General features: G+C 42.9%; 3 protein-coding genes across 5 annotated transcripts; 2 read left to right on the forward strand and 1 right to left on the reverse strand.

The window, feature by feature from the left end:
- Positions 1 to 179: 179 nt before the first annotated feature.
- LOC135492387 (uncharacterized) lies at positions 180 to 1,883 on the reverse strand. The gene has a single exon (XM_064778836.1). The coding sequence runs from the start codon at positions 1,567 to 1,569 to the stop codon at positions 607 to 609; it is 963 nt and encodes a 320-aa protein (XP_064634906.1). The 5' UTR covers positions 1,570 to 1,883; the 3' UTR covers positions 180 to 606.
- A 5,276-nt stretch (positions 1,884 to 7,159) lies between these two features.
- LOC135492402 (uncharacterized) lies at positions 7,160 to 10,879 on the forward strand. The gene is made up of 7 exons (XM_064778869.1): positions 7,160 to 7,734; positions 7,847 to 8,045; positions 8,171 to 8,473; positions 8,686 to 8,889; positions 9,211 to 9,352; positions 9,581 to 9,732; positions 9,986 to 10,879. Exons 1-7 carry the CDS (start codon positions 7,444 to 7,446, stop codon positions 10,102 to 10,104), a joined length of 1,410 nt encoding a protein of 469 aa, XP_064634939.1. The 5' UTR covers positions 7,160 to 7,443; the 3' UTR covers positions 10,105 to 10,879.
- An 823-nt stretch (positions 10,880 to 11,702) lies between these two features.
- On the forward strand, positions 11,703 to 20,526 carry LOC135492039 (caprin-1-like). 3 transcript variants are annotated; one of them, XM_064778133.1, is made up of 11 exons: positions 11,703 to 11,862; positions 12,603 to 12,665; positions 13,187 to 13,435; positions 13,865 to 13,944; positions 14,222 to 14,472; positions 14,700 to 15,065; positions 15,412 to 15,809; positions 15,936 to 16,092; positions 16,262 to 16,474; positions 17,599 to 17,754; positions 18,788 to 20,526. In XM_064778133.1, the coding sequence occupies exons 1-11, from the start codon at positions 11,749 to 11,751 to the stop codon at positions 18,907 to 18,909; spliced, it is 2,169 nt and encodes a 722-aa protein (XP_064634203.1). In that variant the 5' UTR covers positions 11,703 to 11,748; the 3' UTR covers positions 18,910 to 20,526. The 3 variants fall into 3 exon arrangements, with proteins under 3 accessions (XP_064634203.1, XP_064634205.1, XP_064634204.1); XM_064778135.1 differs by having other exon boundaries at positions 14,700 to 14,849; XM_064778134.1 differs by lacking the exon at positions 17,599 to 17,754.
- Positions 20,527 to 22,615: the final 2,089 nt, after the last annotated feature.

The raw sequence follows: 22,615 nt of genomic DNA on the forward strand, positions 1-22,615 counted from the left end.
TTTTTTATCTCGCCAGGTCTGGTTGTGACAGCATCTGCAATCTCATTTGTGTAACTTTATCTTGCCTGCCTCGCTGCTACCAATATTGTCTCTTTAAGGTGGCGTTTTGTATACATGTCTCTGTGATGAGGCACAGTTGGAAAACAAATGAAAAGAATAAACCATTATGATTACAAAGACCAGTTCACCTTTATTAAAAAGAATTCTTCAGTAGAAATTGTAGTAACAGCAGGTTCACGGTTACATTAGACCTTTTGTAATAACACTGAAATAAGGGAGACAACATGACTTAAAGTATCAGTGATTTTTACATTAGCAGATGCAATCTTGACAGTAGAGGTGCTGATTTTGTTCCTTGTTTGAATTTTTTAAATTTCAGCACTGGAGCGAGTTTGTAGCAGAGGTTTATGTGAAGAGGACATCCGATCCCAAGCATGATGTGACATTGTCTTCGCCTCGAAAGTGCTGTTCTCTAATATTCAAGACCTTTCATCTCTTGATGAGAAGTGACCGAATACTGGACTGTTCAGTAGAAGGAGATGGACAAGCAAGTTCCTGATCAAATTGGCTCCGACATATAATGATGAAAAGTGTCCTCAGATTGTGCTAATTGTCTTCCTCCTCCGTATGCCGTTTCCGGACATGATGTTTCCCCTTTCCCTTGGCACTCTTAAACACAATGCCATCTGCCATCTCCAAGGTGTCAGCTTTTGGCAGTTCTTTTGTATCAGCCTCCACATCTTTTATGTGATCGAGCTGGACTGTTTCAGCTGAAGCCGTTGCCGCTTTCGAACTCGCCCAGCTTGGCTTGGGTTTTGGTTTCTTAACCTTTTCACCGATGACGTATTCTGGCATTAGTATCTTGCCCTGACTAGGTGGCACTGGCACCACCTGGGAGGACCCAAACGTAGAATCAGCATCCCCAGAAGCTGAGCTCCCTGCTGCAGCAGGAGCATCCTTTTTGTCAGGACGTTTGAACACAATATGATGCAAGTTCTCAGACATGTCAAACTCCTCAACGTCCATCGATTCACTTTCTTTCCGATCCTTTAGTTCATTTAGAAAATCAAGCGCCGTCTTTGAATTGGTTTTATCAGACATATCGTTCGAGCTTACAGAAGTTAGATCGTATCTGCACCATTTACCGGGTTCGGTACGGAATCCTGGCACATTACTTCTCCCTCTGCCCCCACGTCCGCAGGACGCTGGGTGGGGACGTTTGAACCCACGTCCCCTGTCTCTTGCCTTTTCCTGCCCAGAGAAAGGCGGAGAAGATCTACCAAAGGGTTGATCTAACGAGCGTCTGTTAGACTGTGAATCAGACACTTTATCCTCCATGTCTGGGTCACTCTTCCATAGAGAACGCTCCTCATTGAAGTCACTGTGCCTAACATGCTGAACATGTTTGTCCTCAAGTGATGCGAGTGAACCAAACACAGAAGATGTTCTGTTTGTGAACTGACAATCGTCAGCATTCAAGGCAAAGTTTCTTGGCGTGGGATCATCTGGATGAGACTTTGAGTTTGAATCTGGATCTGCTGACCTTTTTGTTTGTGCTGGTGCAGGCATCGTTCTTCACTCGATTTGTGGTTCCTCACTATCAGTGTCCATGCAGTCTCACGGACGGCTTGTCATCTTGTTATCACTTCTAATATTATAGTAATATTTCCCCTTGACAATTATGTAGTATCAACGAAGTATGTATGCTGGCACCGTATGCAGTACGTACATGCATCGCAAGATGGCGTGGTGGAAATGTTCTTGCTTTCTGTAACAATGCTCATATCTTTGTACTCTGCAATATACTGCACCAATTCAAACGATGTTGATAAAAAATCTCTAATCATGCCATTAGTGTTTAAAGAAGTTGTGAAATATCTATTTTGGGTGCGAAACCTGTGTCTGATCCATTTGTTACATCTGGCAGTTAGCAATCTAATTTCTGCCCTCCGCAAACGGAAGAGGCTAGAGAAGCAGGTCCAAGAGGGAATCTATGGGCGGTTATTTCCGCATTGAATGATGTCCTAAAACGCGTCTTAATATGTAAAGTCAAGGACTTAGTGAGCCCCCCTTTAGGTCGGGGGAGCTCCCCCGAACCCCCCTACGAGCATATGTTAAGTGCAAGCTCTAACAACTACAGCTGTTACAATGGGGGGACACCCCCAAACCCCCCTCCGTCGACATAGGTTTTTACCAGTGCGTTGGGGGGAAGCTCCCCCCAAACCCCCCCCCGTGGACAGTCAACTGGCCCTTCTGTGTCATACTGCTGGAGGGGGGGGGGGGGGGTGCGATGGGACCATCCATATAGTTCCTTCCGACACATTTTTGTTTTGGTAATGTAATACATTGTGATTGTCCTTATTCACGGGAATCGGGCGTTTCCAGTGATATACGACACTTAAATGGATTGTCCTCATGCATTCACTTTGGAAACGCATTTTAAAATAGATGTTACGTCCTGTTAATGGGGCACGTCATCATCGCGTACATTTGGGAAAAACTCCCTAACGAGACCGGAGCAGCCGGCTGAAAGTAGTTTAATTATTGGCCGCTAGGGTGCAGAATGTACGCCGCTCACCCGAATTTTTCACGCAACTATAGCTGAATAGAGCTAGTTCTAGTTTGTGATTCAATTTGATACTTCAGATTTGGGCAGTAGACCAATATAACTTAGTCGTCAGTGTGGTTTTAAGCAGGGAAAACGTATTTGTTTTTCTTAAAGTGCCTTTTTTGGACGGGTGTGTGCGATTGTTTTGTTTATGTCACGTGACCTCGACCATGTCGACACAAAATTGATATAAAACCACCTTTTCTGTCATTATTTATGACGGATATTTCTCTAATAAAAATATCAATGTAATTGGCCAATTTCTTAGGCATATGTAGCGAATTCCCATGAAGATTTAAATTAGATGTTCTCGTAACCTGTTACAACAGGTCTGATTTATAATTCAGCGCTACAACTGGTCTGATTTATTTATTCAGCGCCATTTTGAAAACCAAAAAAAATTGTTTGTTGGATATACAATAATTACTCTCTTTATTTCACTTCATTTACATTATATACTCCCGCACACACGTGTATCTTAAGAGCCCCTCCTAAGAGGGGGGCTTAATATGTAAAGTCAAGGACTTAGTGAGCCCCCCTTTAGGTCGGGGGAGCTCGCCCCCCTTTAGGTCGGGGGAGCTCGCCCGAACCCCCCTACGAGCATATGTTAAGTGCAAGCTCTAACAACTACAGCTATTACAATGGGGGGACACCCCCCAAACCCCCTCCGTCGACATAGGTTTTTACCAGTGCGTTGGGGGGGGGGAAGCTCCCCCACCCCCCCCCCCCCCCCGGTGGACAGTCAACTAGCCCTTCTGTGTCATACTGCTGGAGAGGGGGGCTGCGATGGGACCATCCATATAGTAATTATAGTTCCTTCCGACACATTTTTGTTTTGGTAATGTAATACATTGTGATTGCCTTATTCACGGGAATCGGGCGTTTCCAGTAATATACGACACTTAAATGGATTGTCCTCATGCATTCACTTTGGAAACGCATTTTAAAATAGATGTTACGTCCTGTTTTATGGGGCACGTCATCATCGCGTACATTTGGGAAAAACTCCCTAACGAGACCGGAGCAGACGGCTGAAAGTAGTTTATTTATTGGCCGCTAGGGTTCAGAATGTCGCTCACCCGAATTTTTCACGCAACTTTTGCTAAATAGAGCTAGTTCTAGTTTGTAATTCATTTTGATACTTCAGATTTGGGTAGTAGACTAAAATAACTTAGTCGTCAGTGTGGTTTTATGCAGGAAAAACGTATTTGTTTTTCTTAAAGTGCCTTTTTGGACGGGTGTGTGCGATTGTTTTGTTTATGTCACGTGACCTCGACCATGTCGACACAAAATTGAAATAAACCACCCTTTTCTGTCATTATTTAGGACGGATATTTCTCTAATAAAAATATTAATATAATTGGCCAATTTCTTAGGCATATGTAGCGAATTCCCATGAAGATTTAAATTAGATGTTCTCGTAACCTGTTACAACTGGTCTGATTTATAATTCAGCGCTACAACTGGTCTGATTTATTTATTCAGCGCCATTTTGAAAAACCAAAAAAAAATGTTTGTTGGATATACAATATTTACTCTCTTTATTTCACTTCATTTACATTATATACTCCCGCACACACGTGTATCTTAAGAGCCCCTCCTAAAGGGGGTCTTAATATGTAAAGTCAAGGACTTAGTGAGCCCCCCTTTAGGTCGGGGGAGCTCCCCCGAACCCCCCTACGAGCATATGTTAAGTGCAAGCTCTAACAACTACAGCTGTTACAATGGGGGGACACCCCCCAAACCCCCCTCCGTCGACATAGGTTTTTACCAGTGCGTTGGGGGGAAGCTCCCCCCAAACCCCCCCGGTGGACAGTCAACTAGCCCTTCTGTGTCATACTGCTGGAGGGGGGGGGTGCGATGGGACCATCCATATAGTAATTATAGTTCCTTCCGACACATTTTTGTTTTGGTAATGTAATACATTGTGATTGTCCTTATTCACGGGAATCGGGCGTTTCCAGTGATATACGACACTTAAATGGATTGTCCTCATGCATTCACTTTGGAAACGCATTTTAAAATAGACGTTACGTCCTGTTAATGGGGCACGTCATCATCGCGTACATTTGGGAAAAACTCCCTAACGAGACCGGAGCAGCCGGCTGAAAGTAGTTTAATTATTGGCCGCTAGGGTGCAGAATGTACGCCGCTCACCCGAATTTTTCACGCAACTATAGCTGAATAGAGCTAGTTCTAGTTTGTGATTCAATTTGATACTTCAGATTTGGGCAGTAGACCAATATAACTTAGTCGTCAGTGTGGTTTTAAGCAGGGAAAACGTATTTGTTTTTCTTAAAGTGCCTTTTTTGGACGGGTGTGTGCGATTGTTTTGTTTATGTCACGTGACCTCGACCATGTCGACACAAAATTGATATAAAACCACCTTTTCTGTCATTATTTATGACGGATATTTCTCTAATAAAAATATCAATATAATTGGCCAATTTCTTAGGCATATGTAGCGAATTCCCATGAAGATTTAAATTAGATGTTCTCGTAACCTGTTACAACTGGTCTGATTTATAATTCAGCGCTACAACTGGTCTGATTTATTTATTCAGCGCCATTTTGAAAAACCAAAAAAAAATGTTTGTTGGATATACAATAATTACTCTCTTTATTTCTCTTCATTTACAATATATACTCCCGCACACACGTGTATCTTAAGAGCCCCTCCTAAGAGGGGGGCTTAATATGTAAAGTCAAGAACTTAGTGAGCCCCCCTTTAGGTCGGGGGAGCTCCCCCGAACCCCCCTACGAGCATATGTTAAGTGCAAGCTCTAACAACTACAGCTGTTACAATGGGGGGACACCCCCCAAACCCCCCTCCGTCGACATAGGTTTTTACCAGTGCGTTGGGGGGAAGCTCCCCCCAAACCCCCCCGGTGAACAGTCAACTAGCCCTTCTGTGTCATACTGCTGGAGGGGGGGTGCGATGGGACCATCCATATAGTTCCTTCCGACACATTTTTGTTTTGGTAATGTAATACATTGTGATTGACCTTATTCACGGGAATCGGGCGTTTCCAGTGATATACGACACAAATGGGTTGTCCTCATGCATTCACTTTCGAAACGCATTTTAAAATAGATGTTACGTCCTGTTAATGGGGCACGTCATCATCGCGTACATTTGGGAAAAACTCCCTAACGAGACCGGAGCAGACGGCTGAAAGTAGTTTAATTATTGGCCGCTAGGGTACAGAATGTACGTCGCTCACCCGAATTTTTCACGCAACTATAGCTAAATAGAGCTAGTTCTAGTTTGTGATTCAATTTGATACTTCAGATTTGGGCAGAAGACCAATATAACTTAGTCGTCAGTGTGGTTTTAAGCTGGAAAAACGTATTTGTTTTTCTTAAAGTGCCTTTTTTGGACGGGTGTGTGCGAGTGTTTTGTTTTTATGTCACGTGACCCTGATCATGTCGACACAAAATTGAAATAAACCACCCTTTTCTGTCATTATTTAGGACGGATATTTCTCTGATAAAAATATTAATATAATTGGCCAATTTCTTAGGCATATGATGTAGCGAATTCCCATGAAGATTTAAATTAATTTCAACCAATGGGATAGCAACCACCACCGGAAGATCGCGGAGAAATCGGTAAACTCAACGGAGTTAATTCAGAAAAATACCAAAAAAAATTGTTTGTAGGATATACAATCTCTCTTTATTTCTCATCATTCATTTACATTATCTACTCCCGCACACACGTGTATCTTAAGAGCCCCTCCTAAAGGGGGGCTTATTATATACTCCCGCACACACGTGTATCTTAAGAGCCCCTCCTAAAGGGGGTCTTATAACTGGCGACTCGTGTGTGTGTGTAGAGCAACCCGTGCGTACAGAGCAAAACGCGCGTATCTAACTCGCGACCCCTACAAAGAACATAACGCGAATGTATAACTACTGTCGCATAAACGTACCGTCGGATAACTAGTGTCGGATAAGTGCTGTCGGATAACTGCTGTCGCATATAAGGTTCCTCAGCCTCCCGCATCGCGGCGCTCTTGTGTCTTGATGATTATGGTTTTTGCTCTAAGCGACATACGATTTACCAATTGGTAGGGGCCTAACTGTAATGTAGTAGGCGCACTTCAAATAGCCTTGTTTTGCACTTAGCAGATGCTGCAATATTATCAACCCGATTATCAAGAGGGACCTGGTCCTGGGTAGGCCTGCCCAACAAATTCACAACGTCTTGCAGCATGCGTGCTGCCCGCTGGAGCACATGTGGATCTTGATTAGTAGCCATTTTTCTCTTCTGTCTCAAACTCGGGATTACGTCGCTTAGAACAAAAGTAATAATAACTAGCGCCGCGATGCGGGAGGCTGAGGAACCTTATATGCGACAGCAGTTATCCGACAGCACTTATCCGACACTAGTTATCCGACGGCACGTTTATGCGACAGTAGTTATACATTCGCGTTATGTTCTTTGTAGGGGTCGCGAGTTAGATACACGCGTTTTGCTCTGTACGCACGGGTTGCTCTACACACACACACGAGTCGCCAGTTATAAAGACGCGTTTTAGGACATCATTTAATGCGGAAATAACAGCCCATAGACAGAGCCTTGGCTTGATGTCATGGATGTTGGCACGAGAGTAAATTTGTCAAGTTGGATGGTGTAATGCACTGTTCTGGCAACCCTGTTTTGCCATCTCTCTTTATTATCTTAGTATACGGGTGTGTCTTCACATCTCAATCCGGTTGGTGGTCTACAAAGCACGGCTTTGCAGGGTCTCGTTGATAATAACTCACTGACACATCAGTCATCATAATATTCCATCTAAATCATTCTATGTACAAGTGCTGTAGAAATTATGTCGAAGATGTTGGCAGGAAAAATTGTGAGAGACTTCCATAGACGGTGTCCAGTTCGAATGTGTCAGCTGAGGAGACAAGGCGAGGAGACCACACTTGCTTTCCCCAAGACACAAGGGTTTCACACCACCAGTGGATTAACTGACAAGGATGATGCGAAAACATTAAAACTAAAACCCGACTTGCCTGATTACAACACAGATGTCAATGTGCACATTCATAAACTAAAGAGGCCAACCAAGCCACCTCCAAGTTGGATAGGACTGAAAGACTTGGAAGCAAGGACAAAGGTTAGTAGGATTTAGTGTGCAATTGCGGTGTTGTAGTTATGAAAATCATTTTTTAAGATTTGACCTGGGTCTGTGGTCTGATGAGGTTTCAATTTTTGTATTGTTCCCCCAGGGTTCATTGGTCGTATCCACCCTGAAAGAAATGGAGGATAACGAAGACTTCAAGATCACCGCTGCTAACCTGAGGAAGTTCGGCCAGAGGAAACTAACCTTGCAAGAAAAGAAGAAAAGACAAAGGGCATTGGATAACTTGGGGATGCCTGACTTCGTCGACTTCTGGAACCAGAAGAAGCAAGAACTTCGCAAGCAAGGTGAGCAGAATGAGAACCATTGATTGGCAAGGAAGAACATTTGGGGTTAGGTGTTCCGTGGACCATCTCTTTAGCAGACGTCTTCACGGACTAAGACTAAGAGATTCTATTCTTTTTCATTCCAGATCATGAGCTTATTCCTGTAAAGACTTCGATTGAGGTGTTACAGTTGAATATCGGTCTTTACTGTAACCAGGCGTGCAACCACTGTCACGTCGAGTCGTCGCCCAAGAGGAAGGAGATTATGAACCACGAGACTGCCATGAAGTGTCTTGATATCGCAGCTGGCAGCTCATCCGTTCACACTGTGGACATAACAGGTGGCGCCCCAGAGTTATGCACCGAATTCAGATTCCTGGCAAAAGAGGCAGCAGCTCTTGGCAAGAAAGTGATCGATCGCTGTAACTTGACTGCACTTCTTGAACCTGGTAAGAAAAGGACTTGGGCAGGGATGAAACTTGCCAACGCATAGAACCGTTATCTCAGGTTTGTCATCACTTTGTCGCATACTGTAGAGAAAATGAGCACGACTTATTTGGATGCTGATATCCTATTGATGTGCCCTTCCCAGGGTACACCTCTGCTGTTCTTTCAGCTCTCACGATCTCATGTCCATTCCCATGACTGTATTCTCTTCCAGGGCAAGAAGATCTGGCCGATTTCCTTGCAAAGCATCAGATTCATGTGATAGCCTCGCTCCCGTGCTACACCAAGAAGAATGTGAACCTACAACGCGGTATTGGAACGTTTGACAAAAGTATCCAAGCTCTTCTCACCCTGAACTCATTGGGATATGGCCTGCCGGGAACTGGGTTAGAGCTAGACTTGGTTTATAACCCACTTGGTGAGCAAAAGCAGTGGTTTCTGTCCTTTTGAACCTTTACTAGTACCGGTAGTAATTTCAACATTATTCTAGCTCATATGAATTTCAACATTTTGATATTGTACTATTCTGCTTGATCTTATTCTGATTTCCATCGCAATGGGTGACTTGGTGACAGCCTTGTGATGTGCCATATTGCAGGTTAACCTGCCAAGTTAGACAAGTGTGGGTTCCTCCCCGAAGCGTTTTATGATAAACTTTCAGGTTGTTGATCCAACCTTCTAATCATGACCCTATCACTCTTGCCCTGTGATTTGACTTACCGATTTCCCCCTCTCATAGGTGCATTCTTGCCTCCGCCTCAAAAAGAGCTTGAAGAGAAATACAAGGAGGAGTTAGCGGAGACGTTTGGTATCAAATTCAACAAACTCTTTACCATAACCAACATGCCCATCAAGAGATTTGCTGACTTCCTTTACAACAGGTAGAAATCTCTCAGAGAGCATTCATTTGACTTAAATTAGAAACCAAAAGGTATGGTTGGTGTACTAATGGTAGTCCTTTGTTAAAGTGTTTCGTTTGGCCAAGTATCTGTGACAAAAGCCTCTCCAATATGCCTTGTTAAGAATAAGACATTCACCAATAATGTAGAGATTATGACAAATAGACGTGGTATTAGTGAAAACCCTGTCATTACTTTCATCAATTTCAGACATGAACTGGATGATTACATGCACCTGCTGATCAGGAATTACAACATTGCAACAATGGACAACCTGATGTGCCGCAACACACTCAACGTCAACTGGGACGGCAAGTTTTACGACTGTGATTTCAACCAGCAACTCATGCTTACCATGAAAGGTGAGCTCTACAACCTGGCATTGTGGTTTAGCATTTGACTCTTGACTCGGAGATCATTGGTTCGACTCTGCCAGACAGTGTGGTTGCTTCTAGGCATGTGGCTACTGATAGTCAATGTTGTTGCTGGATCTGCTGTTGCTCCGGTGATCAAGCTCCATATCTGCAAGTCCTGTCTGACCACATTTCATATTCATCCATCTGGTTCTTATAGCAGTTGATTGTTGTTTGTAAATCAAGCTTTTTTTGGTTTCAGGGGATGCAGGCAATGAACTGTCTGTGTTTGACATTGAAAAGTGTGATGACCTTCATGGGAGAATGATACAGAACGACAACCACTGCTTTGGTTGCACGGCTGGTATGGGGTCCAGCTGACAGGGAGTGACGGCCTAAGTTCACCATGTTTGACCTTGACATTGTCATGATCTTCATCATCAGCTTACCACACATATTCTGATGTAACAGATCTCACAAAGTCTGCTGGACATGGTGGGCAGTGGCATAACTGTAAATAAACAAGTTGTGTATCTGTGACATGCCTGGAAGATGGAAGCAAATTCGGAAGCAAATTCGCAAATGAAGCTTGGCTGGTTGTTTTGACAACTATTTAGAGGCGAGCTTGGCTTGCCTTGTATCATAAAAACATCTGACTGCGGATATTGCCAGTTCTACTGGTATTTTGACTTTTACTAGTTTAGACAATCATATTCTGGATCTTGATAGAAGGTAACCAGGGAAGTGTACTCAAATTCAAGAGGGTACGCAGAATCTCCCGGAAGAATCCCCTCAATTGCCATGCAATCTTCTTTTCTGGTCTGCTTTGACGAATAAACTTGTGAGTCTTCTCTTCACTGACAGAACTAATGACACACTGCACCTAAAGTTTCCTACTGGTGTGGTGTTGATGATTTATCTGTGCAGTGGTCCGGTGACAATGACTTTATTCAGTGTCTATCATCTATAGGCTACACGCCGCGTGCCAATATTCTGTGAACTCTGCTGATTTTATCCAAATCAATTCAAAGGTGCTTTAGACATGGTTCATTTAGCTCGTTTAGTTATTTACTTTATAGAAGATGTGAAAACAATAGCATTTTAGGATAGCTTTAAACATTTACATATACATGTATGTGTCAATTTAGTAATAAAAGTAAATGATCTCCATGATACCAAGTAGATACTAGTTCATTCTTCATTCATGTCGATTTATGGCCTTAAATGCCCGGAGAAGCTCAAATAGGAGGGTTGCAGGTGGTATGTCCAGCTTAGGTCAATACTCATGCTTGAATGGTTGTCATGCAGATAGGAAAGTCACAACAAATGTTGATTTGGTCTCGGTTGTCATTGTACAGGTTGACGTCAATTACAACCAATGTTAAGTTGGTCTTATCCTCTTGGACAGTCCGTGTACAGACTATTGGCCTCAGTGGTTGATTTATGCATGGCCCGGACCCGCCATGAGTATGACATTCACCTCAGCAACCTGCAAGTCACAATCGTGACAATGGGAGAGAGGACTGTCACAACCAATAATCAATTGGTCTCAATCACGGACACTGTTTGCACAGGACAGTCACAACCAGATCTTCTATTGTCCCTGCGGTCCGTGTACAGACATGACAGTTGCAACCGTCAATTGTCCTTGTATACACATGTCACAACCGATCATGTCCTTGTACAGACATGCAGGTGCTGCCCCCTAAACGTCTGTAACGAAATGTACCGATATGACGTCATTTTCAAATACCTTGTACTGAAAATCGAATACCTCATCAGTGTGTATTTAGAATTATATGCGTATTTAAGCAATTTGAATAGCACTGAAGAGTGTATTTGGGTATTTTTTAGTTTTATGAAATACATCTTACGTTAAAAATATTCAGATAAAATTCATAGCGTCTAAAAAGATCTTTTAAAATGAGGCATTTTGGTTGATCTGAACAATACACAGAACATGGTAAATGTCGGCGGCCGAGACCACGTGAAAAATTCTTTATTTCGAGTTGTTGCTGTTGAAGGATGCCTTCCGCCTCTACCAAGTCCGATATTAAACCCCCCGTGGACCCCACGGAGGGGGTCAAGCAAATCTTAAATATAGTCGATAAGAAAATTAGAAATCTGGAGAAGAGAAAGGTGAGATTTCGTCTCCGTATCTGTTCGAAGAAAAGGTTTTGACAGGTTTGAAATTGTGTGCGTCTTCCGTCCGGTACATTTTGTACGGGGAATGCACGCGATGCCATGACATGGATGAAAATGCGTTGCCTGATATTTTGAGGTGATCATTGTTGTCCTTCAGACGTCCTTGAGATCATCTGAAATTCACATATAGGTCAACTAGAACATGTATCACTATGACGAGAGTGTTTTTTATTTATAACTTATATTGGTTGCTTTTGAATGATTCTGGACTTTCGAAACCACGCCAGTCGTCGATGAGTCGGGTCCGGTTTCATCATGGCGGCTGTGTGTGTACAAATACACAGTTAGATGTACAGAGCTATGTACAGCTTGGTTCCGAGAGTTTATAAATAGTTTGCTATGCTACAAATGTTGTAATTGATTTCTAACTTGTACCTAAAGGACAATCAAAATGTCGTTTTGATGGATAGGATAGATGTATGCAGTGCAATGCCTGTGGTTCAACTGAATGTGACATTTTTGGTTTCACTTACAATGCCCTTGCTTTGTTACACAAAGAAAAAGGATTCAGTTTCACTTTCCTTCAATAAAAAAAAGTAATAATGATGGAACGGAACTGGATGAGTTTAAAGAGTCTGACTATGTCTCGCACTAGGCCTATGACTATTTGACATGAAAGTCTCGCATGACAATTGACATGTGACTGTTGTTGCTCATTTCACTTTCACTTTCAGGGGAAACTAGATGTGATCAGGGAGAAGAGAGATAGTGGCAAGGAACTCAATCCTGATCAAGTCGTAAGTCGATAGTGATTGTCTCAGTGGACCACACACATTTTATGATCCTGTTGATCATTGCTGCGAGAAGTTCATGAGGTGTTCATAATCATAGTACCTCCTTATAAATAGGCCTTTTGGAAGAAGAATCAGAGCCATAACTAATCAAATGTGCACAGTCAGAACACGTCTGAAGGCCGAAGCTGACTTTGGACAATGCCTTTAAAGCCACCATCGCCCTTTGTTCCACGCTAAATGCATGACTGGTCAGTGCCATTACAAACTTCTTCGAATGGGTCGATTATATCATGACTGAGACCTGTGGTGCCGCTGGTGGCCCAAATCCAAACCTTTCTGATCTATACAATACAACGTCAACAACAGTTGCTGCAATGCCTTGGTAGGACTTGCTAAGGGATGGATGTATCATAGTGTGGCCTATTCACTGACTAACACTCGGCAATATCCCGCACTAATCTCATATATTGTGTGCATGTAATGATTATGTAAAGCATTAGTGGTATGTCCTTTATTGTTTCCAGGAAGCCGTCTCTCGCTATGATCAGGTGCTGCAGAATCTCGATCTGTCAAGAGAGTTTCAGAAGCAGTTTACTGACCAACTCGCTGTCACGGAAAAGTTGTGGAAGAAACAACAGAAGCGTGAGAAGATGGAGCGAGCACAGGAAGAGCAGCGACGTGTGCACGAGGTGTTAACCGTGCAGAATGTGCTTGATTCCATGGGTGGCGAGACTGCGAGGGAAGACTTCAGCAAGGGACATCATGGAGCTGTGGTGAGTCTCGCATGGAGTCCCATGTTTCCTCGTAGACTATTGGTTAGTTTAGCTGACACCTCAGTACTAAGAGAACTGCTTTATTTCTAATGAGAGATGTATTAGAATGGAAGATGTTCCTTCAGGAGACTCAAATGTCAAGTCGTCTAGGACTTACAATCTAGTACATGCCAAAAGTATTAGCTTCTTCCTTCCACTTTGACATTACATATTCGGTTGTTTTTGTTCGCACTAATTGCAGTCTTCCATTCAATGTGAAATGCATGTGTATCGTAAATTTTTGTCAAAGTCTTAGCCAGTGGAGGGAGGATTACTGGTCAATGGTGAATTGGTACTTGGAAAAATTAATTGAGTTTGCTGTGTTGTAAGGTGTCCAGTTTGTCACTTATTCATGTGTTTTCAGTGACTCAGTTTGTTTTGATTTTTCAGCAACTCTCTGAAGACAACTTGAACCAACTTGATGAGCTTTACAAGTTAATTAGTCCAACTCGTGATGATGAGGAATCACCGTAAGTTATGTTGGTGTTGGCATATGTTCTCAGTCGCGAGGTTGAGGTTACCCGTAACTTGAAAGTACAGTAAAACCTCTCTTTTAAGGACATCCTTGGAAGGTGTCCCGATTACAGAGGTAAGTTTTTATTGAAATGGTCCATTTGGGACCAAAACTCTTCTCCCTATTAGAAAGGGTGTCTTGTTAAAAGTAGAGGTGTCCTGTAAATGAGGTTCCACTGCATTCAAAATATTGTCAGGAGTGTTATCTAGATAGTTTTCATGTTTCTCTTTCAGTTTTAAAGAACAGCTTGTGTCGTCGTCGGAACACTTTTGTAATCTCCTTGAGGGAAAGGAAAAAGATGTGATTGGAACAACGTACAAGGAACTGAAGAATGTCGTTGATAAGATTGTGGCGTGTGGATACCTTGACAGACCGAGGACTGAAGAGGGGGGTGAAGAGACACTGGTTGTGGAGACAGAGGAAGTGGCCGCCCCACCTCAACACGAACAACAAGTTGCTGAAATAACAGAAAACGGACAAATAGGCGAGTTTTTTGGTAGTGCATCTTTGTTGGTTACTTGAAGTGCTGTGACACCATAATCGACAGTCATTCTTGAAATTATCTAATGATACGTTCAGTGTATTCCTCAAGATTTACTCTTTAACTACCTGAAGCAAGTATTAAATCGTTGCTTCAACATCCGTTCTGAATCTTGCAAATAGTACACTGTCCATAGTCAGTGAAATAATGCTTGTCGCCTTCCTTTCCAGAAGAGGAAGTTCCTGGCACTGTTGAGTTTGGTGGAAGTGAAGAAGCTGAGATGATCGAACCAGAGCCAACAGAAATGCCAACACTACACACTGAAGTTCTGACACCAGAGGCGCAGCCTGAAGATCAACTAGAAGCCGCACTTGGCGGAGGTAACACAGAGTCTGAAGTGGTCGACGATGCATTTTTCTCAACAGCTTTCCATAACAAGCAACGGCCATTCAATGAAATAGTCTCATCGGTGCAGGGAAACTTTAACTTTCTCCAAGATTCACAAATAGATCTCGAGACGAGTAGATCACCACATATGGACCCCGCAGTGGTAGCGGCTCACCCCATGCCACAGAGTTTGTCCCATCATCAGACAGGTGCGTACCGTTTGTCACCTAGAGAAAGTCTCTTTATCTTACTACGTACCAGAAATTGATTTAAAATTTGGCTAAAATGAAACTCTTTTCTCTGAATTGGTGGTGAAGAAGTCATCAGGCCTCTCCTCTCCCTGCACCCTGTCCCTAGTTCTCGGCCGCAGTTCTTGATAGTCTTTGAAAGCTGGTATATGTATGATGTGTTACTCTCACTGGGTATCCTTTCATCTTGGAGTGATCAGCTATCGATCTCATTGTTTACATCTGTGGGTGTAGATCTTGTAAGTTTCAGCTGTATGTTTGATATCCTGAGATTTTGGCTAATTCATTTAGTGCTGATTCTTTCCAGATTCAAGTTTAACGCAAGGTCTGACTTCTCAAACGTATCAAAGTTCAACGTACGTCACAGGAGATAAAGAGACGGATTCACAAAAATCGTCCCAGCAATCTTCGCATGTTACGTCTCAAACAGGAGCACCCTCTTTAGTCAACCAGAGTGAACTAGACAATACATATTCGCAAAACTACGCCAGCCATTTGTCACATAGCCTACAGGATTCTTCACTACACTCTATGGTGAATCAATCATCGGATTTAACATCGCACGGTTCACAGTCTGCATCAACGATTGGACAAACGAGCCATGCGCCAAATACAGAAACCTCGGTGTTACCGCCACAGCCGATACCAATGCCGAATCAAACATCTTTAGGACAGACACCCAGCCAGCAGGAGTTAGCCAACCAGGTGAGTGACCATGACCACTTCTGAAGCCTCTGCGCGTTACACTTGTTGACTGGGCATTGTGCTGATGTTTCATTCTGTTTCTGTCGTTCAGGTTAACCTCCACTGTTATGTTGACAATCTTTGCAGGAAAAGAAGTTTTCAATGAATGCGAATGCGGCTGTATTCCACTCTATCTATAGTCAGCAGACGGGAACCTACCAGCCTGGACAAGACACGACGGCGGATGGTAGTAATCAGCAGGACAAGGATGACAATACTCAGAGAGGACAAAACGACTACCAGTGTAAGTCATTCTCACCCGGGTGTTTGATCATCTATCAAATCTGGCCTTTAATGGTGCCTTGGCCCTTTAGTGAACTGAGCAGGAATGGCCTGCCAACATTGACACCAGTTATGCTGAGTGTTAACCAAGTAAAGTAGAAACCTCATTGTATTCAACTTGCTTTCTTCAGCGAGTTACAACAACTACGGACGCATGAACAACAACAACCGAGGAGGTCGTGGCAGCCGGGGAGGTGATCGTGGTGGTCGGGGAGGTAGCATGTCAAACGGCTACAACTCGCGCGGCGGAAACAACAACAGCCGAGGAGGTGCACCGTTTAGTAACCGGAGCATGAGTGGAAGCAGTGGTTTCAACGGTGGCGGCCGTTCAGGCAATAACCGAGGTTGGTTCCTTTTGATTTGACACATCACGTGGCTTGCTCTCTTCTATCTTCTTCTCAGTATCCTGCGTGAGAGGAATCTTTAACATGAGAAGCTAGGCAGATGGTATGGGGGCACCATGTGTGAGTTGTAACCAGTGCACCATGGTCTTGAATAGCTGACATCAGTTGGCGGTTGCCATTGATAGCCACAACAAACTAATCTGCATTGAACTGAAGACTGTGTGGCAACATTCCACATGATCTGTTGTTCGTTAAGTCTTTCTTCACGTTTGTGGTGGCTCTCAATGACTCCCACCAGCTGGTACGAAACCAACTGTTGAAGACAGTCTTCAGTTTGCCTTTCTCCTACTCCATGTTTTCATGCAGTTGTTCTTGATCATCTGGTGTTCTGGTTAGATTGTGCAGCATGGGGATTTTGTTTTATGATTACACAGACTATAATCTACTCAGTTCATATCTCGCATTGAGTCAGTTGGATATCTAAAACTAGCAGCCCTCGTACTGTGGCCACTTTTTTGCCTCAACCTATCATTTCTAACTTCCTGCAACCCTCCACCGTATTGGTGACTCCTGACCTGAATAAAGCATGTATATAGCTGGAGTGTTTTCTCAACTAATAGGTTGGCATCTTGTGATGCATGTTTACCTCAAACTCCTCCCCAAATGATACCTGTGCGATCACTTACAAAAGATGTCTTGTATGGAACCTAACCAGTAAACATATTGGTTTTACAAGTCTTGATGTGTGAATGTGTTGTGCGAATGGTCAGTTGAGTTTTAGGAAGTGAATCTGTGACAAAAGTCAGATAAGCGTATGATCGCACAGCAATGGATCCGCCCCATGATTGTCTTGCTAGTATCAGTCACAGAAAAACCATTTCATTTGGGGCGTTGCCTTGTTGACCTGCTAACTGACTGAGTTACCAAACGTTAGTCATCACCGCTAAGCGATCGATGATCAACGTCAGGCAAACAAATGGAACAAACTGTTGTGTTTGTCTGAACTCGTTTCAAAACACAAGGTCTACAATGTGCACTAGGGCTGTTAGGGTTCTCCCTCTCAACGCCCTCTACACTGCTCGTACAGAACTCAGTACTTACAATGTGCTGTCTCCGTTTCATAGTCGCCTACAACCAGGGTGGCAGTGGCTACCAGGCTAGGACTGACTCCTACAGGCCTGAGGGGGGCTTCCAACAAGCTGGTTATAACAACTCCTCTTATGGCGGTGGTTACAAGAATCGGGGAACCAGCTCTCGGGGCTCAGGCGTGCGAGGAAATTGTAAGTAGCTGACATTGGGTGGGTTTCATTTGTGTTTCTGTTGTTGCTTTGGCTTCTTCTTGTTGATGTTGTTGCTGCTCTGCCCTCTTCTTGATTGAGTGGAACCTCCCCTGACCCTGTCAGAAGTGTTAGCCGGGCAGCCTGTCTGGAGAACCTCTTCTAGCCTAGTATATTATCTTGTCTTTGATTGAGAATGTTTTGAAAACTTGAAAAAACTGTGTGTGATGTAGTTTGAGTCTTGTATTCCTCAACTGATTGGTGAATGTAAATTGTGTCTGTAAATTAGTGAGTGTAAATCAAGAAATGAATGTCCTGTGTCAAGTTGACCTTTGTACACATTGACCAAATGTACCAGCTTGGCTCATGTTCTTACTCTTTCTGTCGTTGTGTTTTGGGCTTCATGGGAGAATCCACCATTAGGATTTCTGACGAGGGTGTTGTCAGTCCCATTTCTGGTGACAACCAGGCCACCGGGAACACACTTGCAATGACTGCTTGTTATCTGCAGGGCCAGCAGTTAAGATCATGCTCACATCCCTATCACAAGTCTGTCATAAGTCACCACAAGCATAAAATCACAACTGTGCCCCCCTTGATTTGTATGTATGATTATGTGTTCTCTGTTTTGTGTATGGTTCACCAGTTCGCTGCTTGACTCATTTTGTTCAGAATGCAAACAATAACCTCTTCACTCGAATCCTTGGCTATTTGCCTTTACATTGTTCTGTTTAATGTTCTCTCATTTGAAGTTATTGTCATCCTCTAGTGTATACAAGTTCAGCTAATGAACCACCAGTCAATGCTTTCTTGCTATTAGGGTCGTTACCTATTTCTATGAATAAGGGTCCAAAACTGTCATGATAATGATGACATATATGTTTTTGTAATTTCATCGTGACAGTTGGGACCGTTTTTTTTGTGTCCAATCAACGCTTTACTGCTCATTCCCATCCATTGTGTATTTGAGTGGTTGAGGAGATGAGGCAGATTGAGTGAGTTATTAACTAAATACTGTGTCATTCTCCTGTTGCAGCCATGCGAGGCAGTGGTGGGCCCCCACGCGGAGGTAACAACACGTGGCGCGGTGGCCGAGGTGGCAACAACGGTAAAGCCAACATGGGTTACCAATCTCAAGGCCAGACGAACATGGTGTAACCAAGTGACAGGTAGCAACACGACAACAACTCACAAGTTTGAAAGTTAACGATGGAATCATGTTTTGCTATGATGGACTACGATGGGGCAACGCTGTGTATTTTGTGTTTAATGGACACAGGATAGTGTTCGTTGAAGGAGGACTGTTGTACCCTAGGTGACAGGCCGATATTTATTTTGTGATAATTTTCTAGGACAGAAAGACGTAATTAAGGCTTTGTTTGCAAGATTAAAGATGTGTTATGATTTTGTTTGCCCAGATGTAGGTCACATCATTTATGGATACCATGGTTTAATACAACTTTCAAACTCGTGAGTGAGATGTTGGTTCACGACAACTTGTAGGCGTGGAACGGCACGATCTCAACAAGCAACAACCACACTCGCAGCAGAACAAACTGATTCTGCCCAACTAAGATCAGAATGGAAATGTCAACGTCGGTATGAAATCATTGACAAGGTTTGGAGGAAACAGAGGGTGTCACTGCTGTGAAACTGTTCCATTTCATGTACTTCTTCTTCAAGTCATAACTTCACCTCCCCAATTCCCTGTATCGACTCTTCTAGTTTAAAAGCATTTGGAGAGTCCATTCAGGGTGTAAAGGTGGTCATACAAGAATCATCTAGATGTCTTCAAACTTGCTGTAACATTGATTGTCACAACTCCTGCTAACCTGTAGGATTTTCATTTAATGCTGTTTATAGACAAAAAACTAAGAAAAAAGTTCAGCCTTCCAATCATTCCACTAAAAGGCTTATCTGTTTCATAAAAAAATCGTAAAAATTTCCCAAAAAAGCTTCTTGAATGCCTTCAAGTGGAATGGTTGGTTGTTTGTGTTAGAATAGCCGACCTCCGTTCTGAAGAGCGTTTCAGAACTGTTACATTGTAGCAACCAAAGCCCCCCAGCTAAATCCTTGAATGAAAAACCAATTCAAAAAGATATGCACAATTGCAGAAATTTTACCATAATGTGCTATGCGTGATGAGAATTTCAGAAATTTGTCATCCTGAAGAATTTAGTAGTTCCAGCTAGAATGTCATATCATTTTCACCTACAGGTCGTAAATAATGCACAGGGCAACTCATAGAGGAATTCGGCATGCATATGTTTAAGAGGAAGTCTGAAGAATTACTATTCAGAAACATATTTGAAAATTCGTAAACCATGTAACAATGCTAAATAGTGTTGATTTTCTTCTGAAAAGTATGTGTGTGGGAGAAACTGGCTATACTTTGAAAAGTTGTCCACAGTTGCTTCAAGGAGTAGGGGCCAGCACATAGCGGGAGTTGTGGCAAAGCTTTTCATTGAGTACTTTGTTCTGTTTGCATACATCTGTGTCGGCTAGTGCTAGCTTGATGGCTGGAGGCTCGAGGCAAGTGTTCTGGTGACAGAAGTGTCCGCCAGCTCGATGGCTTCCGACTCCGCTAGCCTAATGGCTGGAGACTCCGGGAAAGTGTACTTGTGACATCAGAAGGAATGGACGGAGGGGTGTTGAACACTGTCACCACTTGTCCCATGTTTTGGTTGTCACTAAGTTTATATTTTTTAAATTCCAGCCAGTTTTCTTATGTTTGTATTCAGAAAGAAGTAAAGCAGAGAATGCATCGAAAACAAATTCATTTGCTTCATGTTCATGATTTGTTTTAAGTTGCTACAGAATTGGATCAGATTCTCTAGATGTGTGTGGACCAGAGGTTGTAACATGGGTAATCTTTGTCCCCAGGATATTCTTCATCCCCATGGTTCACCTGGCTAAGTTCCAATTAATCTTTTAGCATCAACATCATGTTGTGACTTCCTCATCTCTCGCATCATGTTGTCAACACGGTGGAGCAGCCAGGACTGATTCGGCCTGGTTGTGACTTCCTCATCTCTCTCATCATGTTGTCAACACGGTGCAGCAGCCAGGACTGATTCGGCCTGGCTGTGACTGCCTCATCTCTCTCACCATGTAGACAACTTGGCAGAGCAGCCAAGACTAATTTGGCCTGGCTGTGACTGTCTCATCTCTCTCGACATATTAACAACTAGGCAGTGCGGGAAGACTGATGCAGCCTGGCTGTGACTGTCTCCCGAATCAAAGCAAAATCATGAAGGCCATGGCACTATTTCGTCCGTCTTCTGTCATGGTACAGGCAACTGCAATTAAGATTGGTGAAATCCCAATATCATTCTGTCTGTGGGATGTCGAAACAATCAAGCTCTGCCAGCTGCTTATCTATTCAGATTGTGAAGGCCTTGACACAACCTAAAAACTCTGAAACAACTACCCTCTGCCAGCTGGATATCTGGTCAGATTGGGAAGACCTTGACACAACCTAGAAATTACACCAAGGTTACCACTAATAAACTTTCGAGACGACAGGACAGCCTACTTGACAACCATAATCTTCCAGCTGGTTATCTGGTCAGGTTGGGAAGACATTGACACAACCTTCAAAGGGTCTTAGCTGTAGAAGACAACATTACACTTGCGTTCTACATGGGTGATACAAGACAACTGATTTGGTTGTACCATGGTAATCATCTCACAAGGACGGACAATGGAACAACCAACCTCTGCCAGCTGGTTATCTGATCTCACGAGACTGGCAGTACACAATATCTACCTGACAACTCTTTAAGTACAACTTGAGTACTACTTGGGACCACAGTCATCTTAAACGTGCCACCAAAATGACGTCAATATCTACATAAAAATACTTTACTTGATCAATTTGTCTACAGTGTAATTTTGGAAAGAAGCCCTCAAATTCGTTGTCAGTCCTCGTTAGATTTTTAGCCGTAGCAGCCAACAGCTGGTCTCAAATCATCCACAACAATCAACAGAACATTGGGTTTCTGGGAATGTGCGATACCTGAAACAAATGCTAACACAACCGAGATGAAAGTGGATACAGAATTGTGACAAAGATACTGATGATAACATCACACATGCCAATGGAGTATTTAATTGTGCTGGCTCCTCAATTAGAAATTACTCGAAGAGAAATTTGTCCAAGAGACATCTCCAATAATCATATGGACAGTCTCATCAGTCAGTCGGTCCTCAAGACATTTCTAATAAACATGGGGACAATCTCTTCCGAGTGGTAATCTGTCCAATTGACCACGACCAAGTATCTGATTTATAGTAGGGGCCTATATGTAGACTAAGCCTGTGGTCTGCTGGTATGACCCATATTTTGGGTATTGTAAAATTGTTATGACAAATATATTAAAAAAACTCTTACATTAAAATATCGATTAGTGTAATAGGTATCTATCGATAAAATCAAGATCACTTTCAGGTTGATATTTCTTGAGATGAAAACGAAAGAACATATTAGTGAAGGCACATTAGCAAAACCAAAATATTGATCTTTCAGAATTTAGTTAGGTATCAAACTTTCGTTTCTCTGCTCAACGTATGTGAGGTAGTCGTGATCGCGTAATAGACGAACGCCTGCTGACCTAATACTCGTAGCACAGTGACATGTGCATATCTTTGCTAATTTTGACTATTTAGCTATACAGCCATGTATATGCAACATAGTTAATTATTTCTAAGATATGCATGCATGCATGCCATGGTGACCAAATTGAGAATCACCGATTGTTGATGTATGGGACATGACCTATCCGCCCATGATGCAGCCATTGCAGGCCCCTACATCAATTGTGAAATAAGGACACATTATTTTATCCTTAGGGTAAGCAATGAG

Source organism: Lineus longissimus, chromosome 8, assembly GCF_910592395.1.
Source record: "Lineus longissimus chromosome 8, tnLinLong1.2, whole genome shotgun sequence".
Classification (NCBI taxonomy): domain Eukaryota; kingdom Metazoa; phylum Nemertea; class Pilidiophora; order Heteronemertea; family Lineidae; genus Lineus; species Lineus longissimus.